General features: G+C 42.3%; 1 protein-coding gene across 1 annotated transcript; it reads left to right on the plus strand.

Annotated features, from left to right (window-relative positions):
- The first annotated feature begins 3,547 nt into the window (after window positions 1-3,547).
- Window positions 3,548-15,085, plus strand: LOC120440987. Its single transcript, XM_039614569.1, has 7 exons — window positions 3,548-3,787; window positions 9,825-9,887; window positions 12,359-12,784; window positions 12,991-13,051; window positions 13,316-13,451; window positions 13,677-13,772; window positions 14,422-15,085. Exons 1-7 carry the CDS (start codon window positions 3,686-3,688, stop codon window positions 14,495-14,497), a joined length of 960 nt encoding a protein of 319 aa, XP_039470503.1. The 5' UTR covers window positions 3,548-3,685; the 3' UTR covers window positions 14,498-15,085.
- Window positions 15,086-20,177: the final 5,092 nt, after the last annotated feature.

Below are 20,177 nucleotides of genomic sequence, written 5' to 3' on the forward strand. Positions count from 1 at the left end.
TCATCGCCATCTATTTCTCAGTGTTTCTGCTCCTGCTTGTGATGTGCGACATCTTAAACAGTACAAATCTATGGGGTTTGTAAACTGAAACATGCCGAAATTAACGGCAACATTTTTCACATTTAGCTCTAAATCTTACAAAAACATGTTTTTTCGAGTCATTTTTACAACATTTAGTAAAATATTTGTAACTTTTTTAACTTTTTTTTTTTTTTTTTTTTTTTGCCTGTCCCATTTGGTTCTTTAGTCGTCAGAATTGTTGTCTGAAGACCAACAAGGACACCAAATGGATTTATTCTGCCAAATGGATCATCATGGCATTGCCGTAATGGTCCATTTGATCAACCTTTGTCGTTATTATTTATTTTATTTTATTTTCAGTTGTTACAGATGGGACAGACATGACTGGGGAATAGTAAAGGGAGAAAGAAAGAGAAGGAGGAAAAGAAAAACAGAAGAGAAAAGGGACAGTGAGAAAGGGCATTTACAAAGACAAAGAGAAAGAGAAGAAAAAAAAAAAAATCTCCTGGATCACCTGTTGAGAGAAAAGAAGAGAAGACAAGCAAAAAAAAAAAAAAACAAAAAAACAAAGCAACATACTAAACACAACACCATCACGTTAATCTAACTAAGTGTGAACAGCAGTAAATACTAAATATTGAAAGTTGTTGTGCAACACGCAGGACAGACAGCGCACAATGTGCTTTGAATTAGCAGCTATGAAAGGTGTAGTTTATGTCTCACGAACAGTGAACACCGTGTGCACACCTGTGTGGATCAACGCGCTTGTATACAAAAAGGTTTCCCCATGTAACGGTCTGCTAGAGGGTGTGGAGGGCCATAGCCCCGCCCCCAGGGCATGAAGTAGGCATGGAGGAGATCCAGGCTCCAGACATCCAGAGGCCCCAGAGTGCGAGAGCCCAAGGAGTACCACCGGAGGGGCATCCGTGCCACCTTCCTGGGAAAGGCTGAGGAGATCCCCAGACAAGGGGTCACCCAGTAGCCACGGAGCAGAAGCCAGAGGGGCTGCACCGGCGTGCCCGCCGGCTCTGCCGGCAGCCAGCTGTGCCAGAGTGAACCGAGTTGCAGGCCCGAGGCCGGAGGCCCGAGGGCCCCTTTGCCCCAGAAGAGGCCTGACCGAGCGACAGGCACCAGGCCCCGCCAAGCAGCCACCGGGAGTGAGCTGGTGTATACCTGAGCGCCCAGCCCGGACACCAAGAACCACCAATGCACTAACCCCTGAGGGCATCAGTTACCAGCAGGGAGTGTGGTGAGGGGAGATAGGTCTCCACACTTTGAGGGCCTGGGTGTTCCCAGGGAGGTGGAGTCTAAGACCCGACCTGACATATAGACACAGACAAACAGGCACACACAGACACAAACATGCTTTCCCACCCTCATGCACACATATACAAACACTCAGCACTCACCCAACGTAGGGACAGACATACATAGACATGTAGACACAATCATACTCCCAAACATACTCTATGCCCCGGGTCCAGGTACACTCGCCTCGGAGGGCGAAACGGCACCCAGACCCAAGAGATGTGACCCTTTCCCCCGGGGTGGAGGCAAGCAGACCGCCCCAGGCTCCGCAGCAGCAGGGAGGCCAATCGGACAGCCAACACCTCCTCCCAGCCCCCCGCCCCGATGGCTAGTAGAGAACGGGTGTGTGAAGACCCCATACCTCCCTCCTCCCGCTCATGTGTAGTGTTGCTGCGTGTTGTTCTAAAGTGCATTTAAAACAAGGGAGGGCATGGTGCTGCTGCCAGAGAGCAGCAGGTGTTAGCACGGCCCTCCCGAGAACCCTCAATGTCTACATGGATTTTAAAATTGAGAGGTGGGCACCGGCGCCAGAGGTAGGGTTGAATACACAGACCGTCCTCTGGACGCCGTTAACGTGGTCACCCTCAAGGCCCTAAATATATATATATGTGTGTGTGTGTATGAGAGTGTGAATAATGTGGATGTCTAAGTTGTGAAATAAAATTGAGGCACAGGTGGCCAGAAGGGGACAGAGGGGGGAATGCCTCCCTGCACCCTGGTGACACACCCGCACCCCAAGGCCCTACCTGTGTGGGTGGGTGTGGCGGAGCGGGAAGAGGGAGGCAGCCGGGATGGGAGGAAAAGAAGGGAGGGGCAAGATGCCCTCCTTAGGGCCAGCTCCCCCGCTGACCCCAGTAGGCACCCCCGTCCTCTAGTACCCACCAAGGCAAGGGAGCCCAGGCCCATCCAGACCGGGGCCGCTAAGCCCCACAGGACCTGGGGAAGCCCACCCCACCCCACCGCAGAGGAAACTATACCCACCCCAACATTCAATCGTCTCCAGACTACACAAGACAACAGACACCCAGGTTAGGTTTATTCTCCACCTCTCCTGTGTCTCTCCCCACCTGCAGAGTGGACTTCTGCAAGGATGGAACAACCTCCTGCCGGTTGAAGAGCCCCAGTTAGGCCGATGCACAAGAGGCCCCTGCGCCAGGGCTGAGTCCCCTGCACCCACCCGCCCACAACCTCGGCGACATACCGACGAGGACCGAAGCCCCAAGGCCCAGCCAGAGCCCCATCACGGAGACGAAGCACCCACGAACCCCAGCCCCCCGCCTGCCCCGGATCCGCTCAGGGGCAGCCAGGCCACCAGGCCAGTAACCACGTCCGCCAGTACAGACCATCCCTAGCCCCGCTGCACGCAGCCACGAGGAGAACACCCTCTAAGAGCGACCAGAGCCACTAACCAGGTTATGACCACAACCCCGGGTTGAGCCCTCCAGGGATAACGTCTCTAGGGGTTCTCCTGGCGCCCTAAGCCCATCCCAACCTCCACATCAACCACAATAGCGAAGGCAGGACCAAACCATGACCCCCCACCCCCACTAGTTGATGGAGCCGATCAAAGGAGCCCAAAGGGATTGATCAAATGCGGTGGCAGAGGCTGTATCAAGACTAATGTGATCTATTAGATGGTTTTTATATTGATTAGAATTAAGATTATTTTTATTTTTCCAGGTAAGGAGGACCGTTTTCTTGGCAATGCATAGGGCTGTAAAACAATGTGGGCTGTGTTTATTTCTGCAGTGACCTCATCCAAGTTGCTCAGCAAGCACACTAAAGGGGAGGCTGGAATGTTACATTTCAGACACTTTGATAAGTCTTCACATATCTCACGCCAAAACTTCTGCACTGGTGGACAGAACCAAAGGGCGTGGATGTAATTGTCTGGTGTATTGCCTTGACAGTGTGAGCAGTTGTTGGAAGATGTAAAGCCCATCTTGAACATCCGATGACCAGTATAGTGCACTCTATGTAGTATTTTGTATTGTATTAATTGCAAACTGGGATTTTTAATCAATTTAAAGGTTTTTAAGCATACCTGAGACCAGAAGTTTTGGTCTAAGCTTACTGATAAATCTGCTTCCCACTTTGCAACTTTGTAACTTTTTATATTTAAAACAGAATTTTAAATGTTAAATCTAAATGTTAAATGTTAAATCTAAATGTTACGGGAAACTAAATATTTAGCTAATATGCAAATTTATTGTACGGGTCAACGGAAATACCAAAATAAAAGCTTCAAGAAAACCTCCCGCGCTAAAGTGTGCCGGTCGTGGTCAGGTTGTGTGTCTGCGCTCCTCTCACGGTCACTTTTGACTGCCATGAGCTGCTTCACCTGTTCCCTACCAGCATGTCCAGCGATTTAGCTGAAAACATTGGAAGAGCCGTTTTGTCGGCCATCCAACGATTCAGCGGTAGTGCACCCTCAACCTCACAAACGCCGCAGCACTTGGTAAGTTCATTGTATAGCATTTTGGACGGGTTGATAGCATTGACTGTAGAAAACATGGACGACACGACTCCGCCTCCTACCATTGTGCAAAAATGAAGCCAAAGGCCGTTTATCAATGCCCAAGTACGCGAGCACGGACTCGCGATATGTACAATTGGAACACCTGCATACGTGATGATGTCACAGGTCCGGAGTTTTTACTGCCGTCCCCTCCTAATTTAACTGTGAGTAACATGTTATGAAGCTTAACTTTAATCACAGCCAAACCGGTTTACTCAGGAACAAATAAAACACTGAAATAAACCAAACATTAACATTTAGAAGTGATCTAAGTGACTTATATATCATTTTTAACCTCAGTAGTGAAACCTCTATTAATAAAAATAGTGTACATGTACATACGTGTACATACCTTAATAAAAACAAGCAGGTGAGATGTTAGAACGCTTTTATTTCTATTTTAGTGGACACTCAATACTATAGACAGCTGCTGGGGTTTCTTTAACCTGAGTAGTGAGAAGTCCGCGAGCGGGGGGGTTGAAAACGATGTACCGGGAGTCCGCTGTTGGCGTTTTGGACGAAATGCATTCTAGGATATTTAGCTGTCCCAAGTCCACACTGATGCATGCTCGATAAAACGGGCGGATCGAGAACACATCCGGGACTTTTTCGCGTTCTCGGCTTGATGCGCATTTTCAATTGGAACAGTACTTGGTCTCCGACTGATGACGTATCACGAGTACACGAGAACGCAAGTACGCACAAGTACGCATATTGAGAAACGCCCAAAATATCCCGCTTGTGGAGGCTGCCATCTTGCAAATTTGGAGCCAGAGTCTGCGCAGTAGTGACTTGAGGTGGAGCGACTGTGTAACGCTCCCGCCCACACACCCGCTGGACATGACCGCAAACACGCCCCTACACTTTTTACGTAGCCCGGCTGCTCGAGTTTTTTTTGCTGGTTTACCGCGACTGCGACTCTTTAATTAAGGTAAATACAACCATGTCACTGTTATAAAAAGACACACAGCTGATCATCTTATAGTTCTAAAATCACTTTGTTGTTAATTCGTTTGCTAGATTAGCCGCTAGCATACGCACCTGTTGGAGGCTTGTTGTTAGCTAGTTAGCGATGCTACACACCTGTTACTCTAATAGTCTGTGTTATTGAAGGATTCAGCACTTCTTATGTTTGTTATCCATTTTTAGACAGCGATGAGATCAGCTGCACACTCTACAGAAGCCCAGAGTTACTGTGAATATCAAAAATATAATGCTGTCCTTTGAGATTTTAACATAAGACTGTGAGTGTAATGGATCTAAAACTGTTTAAATCTTCAGAGCCCTCTACAGCCTGGTAACATGGAGACTTTAAAAACATCAGCAGAACGATTTCAGTAGTGTAGTCTAATTTGTTCTTTTCATTTAATAACAGAGTCCATATTATATCAACAGCTACATTCACCCTGGAGAGAAACTAGTGAGGAGACCATCAGGACCAAGCTGGGTTTCCTGGGTCCAGAGGTTTGGAGAAACTTCTTCCTTTTCTTTCATCACAGATGTCCTGTGCCAGATGTTCTGTTGACCCACTGAGAGAGGCATCATTTAAGAAACACCAGGAAGACTGAAGCTCATCGCATTGATCAAGCAGGACTCATGATCTTCACTAGCAGCTCCCTCACAGGGAAATCTTCAGCACTCCTCCGTAGGCCCGCCCCAGGAGATGGATAAACCCAGCATTTCATGAACACTGTGATGGAGACCTTTGGTTTGTGTAATGTTATAAATACTCAGATACTCCCCAGAGGCTCCGGACTTTTACATAAAGATATTATATTCAGTCCTGTAGAAAGTTATATATTTAAAAATATATGATCCTCTCTGGTTACTCTGGTATGAATAATTCTGAATCACTTTATGGTAAATAACACACTATCTGCAAAAACTGTGAAAGAATTCCAGATGACAAGTTTGTAGTTCAACATACAAGTGACGACCTTTGACCTTCATCAGGTTTTATTTAATTGTGTTAGAGAAAATCTCATATGCTCTTCATGCAGCTGAGTACATCAAGTGTTTAAAACAGAAGCTGTGCAGGTCTGAGATCAGCAGCTTTGTGAAACACCAAACTGAGGTCCTGTTAATGCTGATATATAGTGACACAGTTACATGAGTGATTAATCCTTTTGTTTTTTTGTCTTTAACTTTATCAATAAAGCTGCAGCTTCCACTGACAGCACATGTGGTACTTTAACCTTTGCACTGTTTTCATCAGTTTATTTTGCAGTTAACATGTGAACATGTTGGATGATCTGTCTGCTGTCACTGGGTGGTGCTGAGGTCTGAATCTGAGGGCAGCTCCTGTAATCACAAAGACAACAGAACCATCAAACTCAAATATAAATTTTATCCTCAAAATTGAAATAAAGCTGATTCTTCTGTCCTCACACACTCAGGATCTGAAGTTCTTCTCATACATTTTTTTCAGTATTACAGTACACTACAGTACTTTAATCCATAGTTCCTGATTAATGAGGAGTTACTGAAGTACAAGCTTTTAAAAAAGATGTTACTGTCTTTACAGATGTGGCAAGAGACTGAAAACATGCTGTTGTTTGCACATATTTAATAATCAGTTCTGCACAGGAGCTGCAGCAGGGTGCAGCCTGTTGCTTTTAACAGTATAACACTTGTAATAAAAGTACAGTAACAGTAATTAGTGACTGATTAGCCCGGAACGTTTCTCTTGATTTCTTTAGTAAATTCATTCACCTGCACAGATTAGCTAAATGAACCCTGACAGCCGAGTGCTCATTTTAGCTAGCTAGGTCTCAGGACATAGCTAAGGACGGTAGTTACGGATTAGTTTACAAAGACGATTAACACCCGGTGTGCAGCGGGCCTCGGGTCCTTCTGTCGGGTAGTCCAGTTTACTGAAGAACACCTCAGGCTGTCAGGTTAAAACACTCGGTCGTGTTTTCGTAGCGTAAACGCTGGCCCTTATTGAGAGGAGAAATATTTTACTGCTATTATTTGCTGCTATCTCTATAATCATCATTATCATTTCAGTATTAATAGTGATGTTGCTTTCCCAGATGCATTCAGATGTTCAAATATATTGGTGTTATATCAGTCTTTATTACAGGTCCAGTTATAACCACTTCGAACTGTTGAGTTGAATCTATAATTTTAAATGCTTTTCTAATGCTTCGATAATCTTAAAGGTTTCTGTGTAGACTGCAGGGACAGGAAGTTACATGTGTTTGAAGTTGCAGGCTTTTGCAGAAGTGAAACTGAAACCAGAGTTTAACTGCAAGTTAAGAGCAGGGGGTTATTATGCATGTATCGTTGATTAACACACACACTTAGTTAGAGGGATCACTGATAGGGGAAAGTTCAAATTGTTTTGTTTGGGGTGGCTTTTAGACTATATTAGGAGGAGCAAACATATTGGCACATCTGAGATCATCATTCGAGTGTGACATTTAGCCCCAAATGTCACTCATAGTTTAGCTGTATGAGCTCAGGCCTTTTTGTCTGGCTATGACAGAGGTGTGAGGTGAAGCTGGGGTGCAGGAGAGGTCATGACACGTACACAGTACACAGCACGCACGCGCTCCCGCATGTGCACACACACACACAGATAGACTCATTTAGGTAAGAGTTTATTCAATTCAATTCAATTCAATTTTCAATTCAATTTTATTTATATAGCGCCAAATCACAACAAAAGTCGCCTCAAGGCGCTTTTATATTGTACAGTAGATAGCACAATAATAAATACAGAGAAAAACCCAACAATCATATGACCCCTATGAGCAAGCACTTTGGCGACAGTGGGAAGGAAAAACTCCCTTTAACAGGAAGAAACCTCCGGCAGAACCAGGCTCAGGGAGGGCGGGCCATCTGCTGCGACCGGTTGGGGTGAGAGAAGGAAAACAGAATAAAGACATGCTGTGGAAGAGAGACAGAGATTAATAACAGATATGATTCGATGCAGAGAGGTCTATTAACACATAGTGAGTGAGAAAGGTGACTGGAAGGAAAACTCAATGCATCATGGGAATCCCCGGCAGCTCACGCCTATTGCAGCATAACTAAGGGAGGATTCAGGGTCACCTGGTCCAGCCCTAACTATATGCTTTAGCAAAAGGAAAGTTTGAAGCCTAATCTTGAAAGTAGAGATAGTGTCTGTCTCCGAATCCAAACTGGAAGCTGGTTCCACAGAAGAGGGGCCTGAAAACTGAAGGCTCTGCCTCCCATTCTACTTTTAAATACTCTAGGAACAACAAGTAGGCCTGCAGAGCGAGAGCGAAGTGCTCTAATGGGGTGATATGGTACTACAAGGTCATTAAGATAAGATGGGGCCTGATTATTTAAGACCTTGTATGTGAGGAGCAGGATTTTGAATTCAATTCTGGATTTAACAGGAAGCCAATGAAGGGAAGCCAAAACAGGAGAAATCTTCTCTCTTTCTAGTCCCTGTCAGGACTCTTGCTGCAGCATTTTGGATCAGCTGAAGGCTTTTCAGGGAGTTTTAGGACATCCTGATAATAATGAATTAAAGTAGTCCAGCCTGGAAGTAATAAATGCATGAACTAGTTTTTCAGCATCACTCTGAGACAGGATATTTCTAATTTTAGAGATGTTGCACAAATGGAAGAAAGCAGTCTTACATATTTGTTTAATATGTGCATTGAAGGACATGTCTTGGTCAAAATGACTCCAAGGTTCCTCACAGCATTACTGGAGGCCAAGGTAATGCCATCCAGAGTAAGAATCTGCTTAGATACCATATTTCTAAGATTTTCAGGGCCGAGTACAATAACCTCAGTTTTATCTGAATTAAGAAGCAGAAAGTTAGCGGCCATCCAGGTCTTTATGTCTTTAAGACATTCCTGCAGTTTAACTAATTGGTGTGTGTTACCTGGCTTCATGGACAGATAGAGCTGCGTGTCATCTGCATAGCAGTGAAAATTTATGCTATGTCTTCTAATGATGCTGCCTAAGGGAAGCATGTACAATGTAAATAGAATTGGTCCTAGCACTGAACCCTGTGGAACTCCATAATTGACCTTAGTGAGTGAAGAGGACTCTCCATTTACTTGAACAAATTTACAAGTTTATAACTGCAAAGTCGAGGCGTACGTGGTAGTCTGTTACAGAGCGTGGATCTGATGTTCCAGGAAGATAAGCCTGGGCAGGATGGAGACAGGAAGCATCTGCCGTCGACGCGAAGATGATGTTCTATGTTAAAAGTCATTGTGGTTTTGGAGTGACGTATGCTTTGTTTAAATCTGCCTAGCAACAGAAAAGGGGGCTGTACTATCTTAACCCTATAAAACCGTTGTCTGAATATGGTAAAGCAGTTCAATACTGATTGGGTTGTTGGACTCACACATGTGTATTCATTAAAATGCCGTCTAAGTACACCAGGCTGGATCTGTGTTATTTTTAGATTCCCTCTCTCAATATTTTTGAACCTTAACACCCTCCTCTCAGAGCCTACGCTCTATCTGCTATTCCCGAACACAGATACGCAAGTTTCTCCGTGACTGCAGCTGCCAGTCAAAGCTGCTATGATGACATTTCACCCCAATTTAACATCACCGCGGTAGGAATTAGAATCAAACTTATGGGAAAGGAGACCCCTTGGACATCAATCAGCATGATGAGAACTATTGATAACAAAAGAAAGAATCTTTGGAAAAAAATTATCTAAGGAGAATAAATTTATTTTAGTCTGACCCCAGTCCCATCCGCTAACATGGAGGAGGCGGGGTTTATGACCTATACTGCAGCCAGACACCAGGGGGCGATAGAGACGTTTTGGCTTCATTTTTGGGGAGCTGTGGCCTGGTCCATGTTTTCTACAGTCAATGGTTGATAGCAGTGTTAGCAAAACTAGCAAAGCTAAATTACTTAGCTAGTCCTCAATTATTTCATTTGGTAGGCAACAGACAGAGATCAAACATCATACAACTCTATTTATTTATTTGGTAGGTAACAGTCGTTCTTGATGTAAATGTTTCCTTAGGAATCCAGCAGTGCACCTGGACCAAGTAGACCTGCCGTCTCCACTGGGATACCGTACCGCTCGGTAGGCCTTCTTGCACATATCATTTAGCTGACTGGTTTTGATATACAGTCAGGTTCATAAATATTTTGACACAGACACGTTTTCTAATGTTGCTTCTGTACATTACCAGAATGAATTAAAAATGAAACGACTCCAATGCAGTTGAAGTGCAGACTTTAAGTTTTAATTCAATGGGCTGGACGAAATGATTGCATAAAAATGTGAGGGGAAAAAAGTCATTTGTAAACACAATCCTATCATTTCAGAGTCTCTAAAGAAATTAAACAAATTAAATAACTGAGAATAAAATGATCATTCCTATTACTTTATTCAAAACCCTTTGTTGGCAATGACAGCCTGAAGTCTTGAAGTCACGGACACCACCAGATGCTGGCATTCCTCCTTACTAAGGCTCTGCCAGGCCTTTACTGCATTGGCTTTCAGTTGCTGTTTGTTTGTGGGCCTTTCTGTCCTAAATTCAGTCTTCAACAAGTGAAATGTATCCTCCATTGGGTTAAAATCCAGTGACTGACTTGGCCATTCAAGAATATTCTATTTCTTTACTTTAATAAAGTCATGCGGTGCTTTGACTGTATGTTTTGGGTCATCTTCCATCTTTATTATTAAATGCTACCCAATCATTGTGACTACTTTTAGCTGGACTCAAGCAGACAAGTATGTCTCTGAACACATTCAGCTGCTTCAGTCCTGTGTCACATATTCAGTAAACACTACCAGTGCCACTGGCAGCCATGCAGGCCCAAACCATCACACTGCCTCTGCCATGTTTTACAGATGATGTGGTATGCTTTGGATCATGAGTCGTTCCATACCTTCTCCATACTTTTTTTCTTGCCATCATTCTGGTAGAGGTTGATCTTGGTTTTATCTGTCAAAAGAATGTTTTTCCAAAATTTTGCTGGCTTTTACTTGATGTTTTTTTTTTGTTTTGTATTTTGTTAAATCCATTCTAGCCTTTCTATTCTTGAGGCTTATGAGTGGCTTGCACCTTGCAGTGAACCCTCTGTATTAGGACTGTTCGATATGACGATATAAAAACATCTATCATTTCATATTATACGCTATCATTTGTTCTGTGGTGTCGCAAAATAAACTTTATGTCAATATTTGTCATTGTTTTGATGGTCACTGTAGTGGCTATATTAATTTCTTAATTTTCTTTTTTCTGTTATGTTCTCTTTGACCGCATGTTGTCTGTTCACAGCAAAATTTCCAAAATGCAAACACTACGTCTCAAATCAATTCCAGGCCTTTTATCTGCTTAATTGGTAATGACATCATCATTTTAATATGGATACCCTAAATTAAAGCTGAGTCTGCACATCATGTTCATGATATAATTATGATTGGAAAATGTTTCAGTAAATGGCAACAGAATAAAACTTGTTAGGGTCCAAATACACATTGACCTAACTGCAGGCCTTTTCTACTCTAATTGAGTGCTCAAAGCACTTTATACAACACATCTCATTTACCCATTCACAGGCACAGATTAATACAAGCACTTTTTCTGTCCAACATTCGCACACAGTCATACTCAGATAAACCCATTGGGAGCTGTAGATTAGAGCACCTGGGGACTGAATCACCAACTTGACCAACAGTCACCAAATGCTAATCTACAAGATACAAAAGGTTCAGTTTTCTGTTGTTAGGAAATCAGTTTCGCCCCGGTTCTTTGATTCGTCGAGGGATCCAGAAATGGCACCGGAACTCAGTAGTCATTTTTACAAAATCTTTATTCATCTTTATTCATCTTCATTTAAGCATGCACTTCTAGAAGGGAAGACGAGGCCGGTGTCCCTCTGAAACAATCTTCACCTCTTTGTTAGTTACACCCAGCTTTATAGGAGCGACCCCATCATAAATCCCCCACAATGTGCTGCAAACTCTGTGTCTGTGTCTATGTGCACGAGCACATGAGTGCCTGTGTGTGCACGTACCCGCATGTCTATGTGAGTGCTCGTGAGTGACTGTGTGTGCATACCTGGTATGTGCGTGCACGTGAGTGAGTGTGCATATAGGTGTGGGAGTATATCAGTTAAAACACTGTGAGTGTGTGTCTCTTCCTAGGGGCCATAAATACCATCTCCCCTCCAGACCACAGTTATCAAGTTAAATGTTGAGACCCCCACACAGGTATCCTCTGGGGAATTTCCACTCAGCATTAACTCCTCTTTGTCTTACTTTCACAGTTCAACTGGGGAGGGTCTCCTAAGATCTACTCCTAAGTTCATGACACAGTCAGGCCTTTATTTATATCCAGGGCAGTGTCAGTGTCTCTACCATAATTCTACATTCTATCTTAACACATTTCTAAACTCTAAAGCAAACTAAACATTCCTACATATCTAAACTCTAAAATAAGCTAAACATTTCTACACTGTGTAATGGGTAGACAATAGTAAGATGGTCTGAGTCTATTGTAATGCATAGATGTCTATCTGTATCTGTGTTTGAATTCATTTCAGGTTCCTCTTCCATCAGTTCTTCAAGCTCATGCTACGCGCTCACATTTTGTGAGAAAAAACAAGACCTGCAAACACTATACAAAAGATGTCGTGTGCTTGCCCTTGTCTTCAGCATCAACGTTTCTCATACCGAGAGGAGATTCAAGAGCAAAACTAGCACAAGATGGCCTTATTGGGAAGATCTCCTTTACATCTGACTGGTCTGAAGCACAACTTAGAGAAGAAATAGCAGCAATCTTCAGAAGAACATTTGCACTGTCAACTGGCCAGACATTCCCTTTTGAGTATTTGAGTACAATTAGAGGATGTAAACGACTAATGAAACCAAATGTTTCTAGCAGTTTTCTTTGGGGTGGTCAAGAAGTTGGCTCGATTTGTTCCACCACCTGCCTCTATATAATGGCAGGGATACAAAAACCTGCACAGGTAAACATTTTATATTGCAGTGCAGAAATATTTATTGTCTAAAAAGTTAGTCTGTTCCCTTAACATAATTTTATTAATTGTATTAATTAATATTGCACTTTTAGCAGGTGTAAACAGTTTTTAGTGCAGCCATGTGCCTCTGTGTTACCAGTGATTTGGTGCAACTGTATTTGATTTTATGTAGAACATGCTTTCCTTTCCCTCAGGAGGAACCAGAAGAGCTGTCTGATAGTGACTTTGAAAGTCCAGTCTGCCGGAGAAGACGAGGTATGTGACGTGAATAAAAACCTAGTTATGTTCTAAGCTCAATGACCAGTTAGATTTTGTTACTGCAGTGAGTAATAATTCCTGGGAGGTTTGTTTGATGAGAGCATCATTAATTTGTCCGATTTTAATGTTTACGGATTATCACAGGTGATTACAGCCAAGGAGGAATATGTGCCCAACTTTCACTTGAACTAATATAAGGATATATAAAGGCTCTGTTAACATTATGAAGCAAGTCATGCTGACCTTCTTTCCTTTGTTCAGTGCATCATCCGTTGCCTACAACACCAGGTGAAAGTGAGGCCAAGCATCAGGAAACAGAGGGCTGCATTCAGGAGAGTGAAAATGAGGGACAGGCAGAGGGACAGCAGATGTTTCCATATAATGTGGCAGAATTTGTGTAAGCTGTTGTCTAGGGGTTAAAGACATCCTTCATTTTAGATGTTGTTTAGGATATTGTTTCGATGCAGGTTTCCAATTTGCATGTTTAGGTTTTTTTTGCTGAATGACTGCAACTTTAGGATTTACATTTAATTTTTTTTTTTTTTTTTTTTTAATGATGTAGTGTGAGAAATTCTTCAAGGCTGACATGTTTTATGATTTCTAATATCTCTTGTCTACTTAGCCCTATTTTTCTGGAGGAAGATGAAGCTCTTGAAGAGGCAATTCAGCGTAGCCTCCTAGAAGAGTCTGATAGACAGAGTGAAGTTCATATTTCAAGGTAAGATTTGAAAGTAACCTTTGATAATTGAATATTTTATTTGCATCTTTACTTGCATCATTGTGAAAGCTCTGTCTTAATGGGAAGTTCTGTGCAATTATACTGTGACAGATTAGCGCGGGAGGTTTTCTTGAAGCTTTTATTTTGGTATTTCCGTTGACCCGTAGAATAAATTTGCATATTAGCTAAATATTTAGTTTCCCGTAACATTTAGATTTAACATTTAACATTTACATTTAAATATAATATTTACATTTACCATTTACCATTTAAATATAATATTTACATTTAACATTTAAAATTCTGTTTTAAATATAAAAAGTTACAAATATTTTACTAAATGTTGTAAAAAATGACTCGTTTTTGTAAGATTTAGAGCTAAATGTGAAAAATGTTGCCGTTAATTTTGGCATGTTTCAGTTTACAAACGGCGCCCCATACAAAACTGGCCCAACAGGCACATTTTTCGCAGCTCCTTGCTGCGTATGTAATTTCATACGCCACATTTGCTTTTACACATTGTTAAGATGCACAGCTTTCTGATGAAGAGACTTTCAGTAGCTCTTTGTTTTCCATTCAGTCATCCTGGCTCTTGTTAGATGATTAAATATGCAGGGATGTTTGTCCTCTTTTCCCTTTTTTCTACCAGTGCAAAGTCTCGTCCCTGCTCTGAGTCTGTGGCGCCTGCAGTTGAAGTGCTTCAGCTCTGCTGCTGCTGGTTATAAATAAAAGACACTGAGTTCTGTTGTAGTTTGGCCGTGCATCTGCCTGCAGCTGCTTCTTAAGTGATCTCTGTGGAGCCCTGGCTGGTATTCAGGGAAGAAATAAAGGAGTATGTTTGTCATGACAATAGTGAGCACTACCTTATATGAGGATTACACTAGGTTTATAAAGATGCGTCTGTCACGTCTAGCGAATCTATAGCCTGGTAAATTGTGCATTTGTGTGCATGTGTTTCTGGTGCAATCTGTGGTTTTGCAAGGAGGGGTTAACCTCTCGAGCGATGCTCCACAGAGCACGATGAAAGGAGAGGTACGCAGGGACAACACAAGCCCTTCCAAATAGCACTCAGTCTGAATAATGCAGCAGTATGGAGGAGGGAGCGAGGGGGAGGGAAGAATTACCGGGCAGGGTGTGAGCGATTGTGTAGCGAATGCCGACAGAGAGAGTTACAGGCTGAAGCGAAGGCGAAATAATGTGCACAATAGAAGAGATGGAGCTGAAGAGCGGCGTGGAGGAAGAGGATGGCAGGACAGGAGGAAGAGTAACAAAGGTTATTAGCTTTACGATTAAATAAATAACTACACAAAAGCCCCCCAACACACGCACGCACACACGCACGAACGCACACACACACACACACACTTTCTGAACACTACAAAGCTTTTCCTAAAAGGCTAAAAATAGCTGCAGAGGCCTGCATTTCAGCTGCTGAGATAAAGAATCACAACAGCATTTCATTATAGGCACAGTGGATCTCCGAACATCCCCCTGTATATTTTGCATTGTGCAAGACGTTATGCAAGATTACATGAATGTGTGTTATGGCAGAGAAACGTACAAAAGTTTCTTTTTGTGTAGCCAGTTCTGCAGGAGCCCCTGCATGCATGTACACTGTGTACATTTTAACAGTGATTACTGTTTTTTGCAGTGTTTTAAATCTGCCATAACACTCATAAAGCTCCATTTGAAACAGGATCAGTTTCTGGCAACTGCCTACAGGCTAAATTATAATACATGTGAGGCGTTTGATATGAAGGGAGGAAGAAATGATTTGGGGTCATCTGACTTTAAATAAAAATAAATAAAGCAGGTTTTTAAATTTGAATTCTTGACATATTTGACCCCTAAAAAAACCAAGTGGCAGGCCTTTGAGGAGAAACTGAATGACTGCCACATGTCGTCCCACACAGCGTGCTCTCCACCGCGCCTGTTTGGTCAGACGACGCCTTCGTTCTCCTTTCATTGCTGCCTGCACATCCTCCATTCCTTTCATTGCGTCTTAGTCCCGCCCACCACAAATGGAAGGATAGAAGGATCAATGAAGAGGGAGCAGTCAGAGCAACAGGCATGTAACAAAGTAGACTTCTATTATTTTATTGCACTACAGTGTGTGCAGCCTCTGGTGCTGGAGATGATCTCTATCGGTCAACTGTAGCTGTGTTCATATTCATATGAAATATGACCAACCAAACCTAAATTCTGAAGCTGCAGCAGACCTTAGACAGAAATACACTCTATGCCATTCAAATCACTGAATGCAGGTGTTCCACGACCACAGGTGTATAAAATCAAGCACCTCGACATGCAGACTGCTTTTAAAAACACGTGTGAAAGAATGACCTGTGAGCTGTCAGGAGCTCAGTGACGTGGGAGCAACTGGGAACACTTTGAGCTAAAGAAGTGCGTGTAGAGACGTTCTTGGCTTCCATGGCTGAGCAGCTGCAGTCAAACCTTACATCACCAAGTGCGATGCAAAGATGCAGTGCTGTGAAAACCCGAGAGGAGTGAAGACGAGCTCTCCGGAGTGGCCAATCAGCCTTCTCCGTTTGGCAATCGATAGACGAGTCTGGGTTCGGTGGTTACCAGGAGAAAGGTGCTTGTCTTGATTATGGTGTGGGGGTGTTTTTACCCAGTTTTACCAAGACATCTTGGACAATTTCACCCTCCCAACTTTGAGGGAACAGTTTAGGGATGCCCCCCTTCCACCAGTGCACAAAGCAAGGTCCGTAAAGACATGGGTTAGGGTCAGGGACATACAGAGTGTAGTCACTGAGAATTTTGGTTTGCAACAAACCCCAAAACAACTGTGTAAATCAGAACAGCATTTAATGTTGTTATTCTCACCAGCAAGAACAAAAAGATGAGATCATTAAAAACGAGTAATGCCAACCAAACTCAGTCTAAAGATTTGTTCATGTAAAAAGAGGAAAACTGGAATCTCCATTATAAATCGTGTACACTGATGAGAGAACGCAGCGTTTCCCTGACATCACATCCAAATATTAGACGGTGACTTTACCACTCACACTTTCAGGTTGATGGCTGGTTAAAAGGGGAGAAATCTAATTTGGAGGATTCACAAATGGAGGATGTGCTACATCAGAGGCGTAACTGGAGACGAGTGCAGCTCAACCCTGAGATGAAGAGAACCTGAAAGACGCACAAGTTGAGAGGGTAGAGAATATATTTACGTATTTCTAGCTTCTGTACTTCCTGTCAGTGTGTGTCAAAACGCGTTCTTGGTAATGGCGGGGAGCTCGGCTCATCAAACCACATCGCCCCGTATATTTGAAATTCTGGTGTTTTTAAAATGCTCCAGACTCTTTCTGTGGCTGCAGCAGGAGGAGCGTACACGGTTATAGTACGAAGATAAAATAAAGGCAATTCATATTTTAATGAAAAGCTTTTCAGTGACTGCTGATGACTCAGTTTGAAATCCAAATTGATGTAATTACTCCCATTTACAGTACAAATGCAGTGTTTTAATACTCCCTATTACATTTAAGGAAACGTGTAAACTCATACCAAGCTCCATATTTTCCTCCTGTTCACACAGCCAACGAGGCCCTTTTTACATTTCAGTGTTAAACAGTTTTATATTAAAAAAAAATCCAAAATTCAGCTGGAGGATAAAAATAATTTGAGACTTTTGCTGTTACGTAAGTGAAGCAGGTTATTTTTCAGGTTCTCATTTTGTCACAGCTCAGCAAGGAAGGACAAGAGATGTGCAGCAAGACCATCACATGCAACCAGCCTGAACGCCTGTGATACACACACACACACACACACACACACACACACGTGTAATGTAATGAAGTCATTCCAACTGCAAAGAATTCACCACAAGAAGTCTTGACCTTTTGCCGTATTCATTATTACTGTTAATTTACAGAGGTATTGATACAGATTATTTTAAATATATATAAACTTGTTTTTATCTTTGGGAGGGAATCAAAAATGCTTTTCCTCACAATGACTCACCTCACATCACTCTGGTATCTGTCAGCCTGCAAAACAAACACTGCACATTTCAAGGTCTGTCTAAAGAAAAGAACAGATTATAATTGCAGATTATAGTTCATAACTTTTTATTGGCCAGAATCTGCAGGTGCAGCCCAGGGTGATGGTGTGCTGATGTCAGGATCTCATCTCTGCTTTTTGCAGATGATGTGGTTGTGTTGGCTTCATGAAGCAATGACCTCCACCTTCGGTTTGTGGCTGAGTTTGAAGCAGCTGGGATGAAACTCCCAAGTCTGAGTTGATGGCTTTCGGTTGGAAAAAGATTAAGATGCTACCCTAAGAGGAGGTGGAGCTTATCTTGGGGTCTTGGTCACGAGTGAGGTCAGAGTGGAGCAGGAGACTGACAGATGGATTTGTCTCCAGTGATGATATAAGGGAAGGATCTCAGTGTTTAGAGAGGGATTTAAATTAGAGCCACCCATCGAAAGGCACCGACTGAGGAGCTTCTGCACAACTGACTTGGACGAGGCTCGAAACCTTTGGCTAGCTTAGAAATGTCTTTCTGTCCTTCTTGAAGAGCTAGAGGAGCTAAGGAAAGGAAGGTCTGGAGATCTCTGCTTGGACTCCTGCCCACTCCACGTCTCAGACTCAGAAGGTGTCAAAAAATGGATAATGGGCAAACTGAAAATTAATTGTATTTTCAATGAGATCTGACTGCGACTACTTTACAGTCTGTAATTGTTGATTTGCCTCATGATCTTTGGAGCTGTCTTTGACTTCTTCTATACTCTTATCTTTGTGTTTGAATATTGGTTTCTTTTTTCTCCATGACTTCTGTTTCCCCTTTTTTTTCATACATTCACATAATGTATTCTTTTTCCCTCATTTATTTTAAGACTTGCTGTAATTTGCCTTTTGAAATATTTTGTGCTCCTGCTGTAGCTGATGCTGAGCGGTGAGACTGCAGGACAGCTCTGAAGTTTGTTTCAAAAAAGAAAAGAGGCAGCTCATAAAAGTCCACATGAAAGAAACTGCTTGAGTTTCCTAACGTTAGTTAGCTTACGTTACTTCTAACAGAAAATGATGTGTTTGTGTTATTTCTTCAGAATCAGAATACTTTATTAATCTCTAAGGAAATTATGTAACCAACCTGTATTTGGTGCAGGGAGACCCTTTGTGCATCCGTACCCTAAATCATGCTGCCAGGCCAAACGGCTCAAACCTCGTTACTGACACTGAGCCAGCCCCGCTGATGCTGCTCGGTTATTTCATGTATATAACTGTGTGAATGCAAAAGGCCTCATGGGAAATGTATTTTCATTTTGTAATAATAATAATACATTACCATTGTAACCCACACAAATAAAGTAGTTTCTCTGCACTATGACTGCTGCAGGCGCAGAGCTTTCAGTAAGTAAATCAGCTTACTCATAAAAGCTGTTTGTGCCCCACGAGGTCTCAGCACTGAGACGCTTTAGTGTCTTTGTTTAAAATGGATATACTTAATGTTTTAAATAAATGTGTTAAAGTAGTAAAAAATCTACCATGTCACAGACTTCAGTCCTAAAAGTTCAGGTATGTTGTGTGTGGGTGACCCTGTGCTTTGTATTTTGAATTATTAATAGTCTTTGATTTCACTGCTATTTACTTTCTTGTCTCTTGACTTCTGCCTCTGTGCTCGTCTCGTGTTCCTGTTTTACTTTGATAGTCTCGTGTTCAGCGTTTTAAGTTTTGCTTCCTGCGGTCTCGTTGGTTGTGACTGCTCTCGGCTGTGCTCTCCTCCTGGGTCTTATTTCAGTCCTGTGCCTTCCTCTGTTTGTTGCTTCCGTGTCTCAGGTGTTCCTGGTCTTCATATATTTAGTTTTCCCGGTTTAGGTTTTTTTAAATGAGTTTCTCATTTATCTGGTTTTTCGTGTTTGGTTCATTTTCTGTTTTCCGGCATCAGTAAAAGGCACACCTTTTGTTATAATCCAGTTCCGTTTTCATGTTTCCTTCACTACTTTCCACTCCACATGGTCACTTTGACAGGTGTAAGGTGCCAAAAAAAAATCTAATGACATTATCATTAAAAATCTTACACTGTATTATCTAAACAGAATATTGATGCATGTGTGTGCAGTGTTAGGGCTAGCATGGACTATTAAAGTGTGGAGCCCAAAATGACGGCCCTGTTTGTCTTTGAGTTTTGCTGCACCAGAATCTGAAAAGGTTATCAAATTAAAACTATTAATAAAAAAAATAAACAAAGCTAGGAATCTGATTACTTTAGATAAACTAAGCATGCTACTATTAGCTGTTTACATAAAACAGAATAAATACAGTTTCACACATTCTGAGATTTCCTGTTTTATAGGAAGCAGTGAATCCTTCAAATAAATAACTTGTTTATTATGAATTTTTATTTGGAGAATCCATTTAAATATTTCACACACAGGTGGAATA

This window comes from Oreochromis aureus, linkage group 7 (assembly GCF_013358895.1).
Source record: "Oreochromis aureus strain Israel breed Guangdong linkage group 7, ZZ_aureus, whole genome shotgun sequence".
In the NCBI taxonomy this organism is placed as follows: Eukaryota; Metazoa; Chordata; class Actinopteri; order Cichliformes; family Cichlidae; genus Oreochromis; species Oreochromis aureus.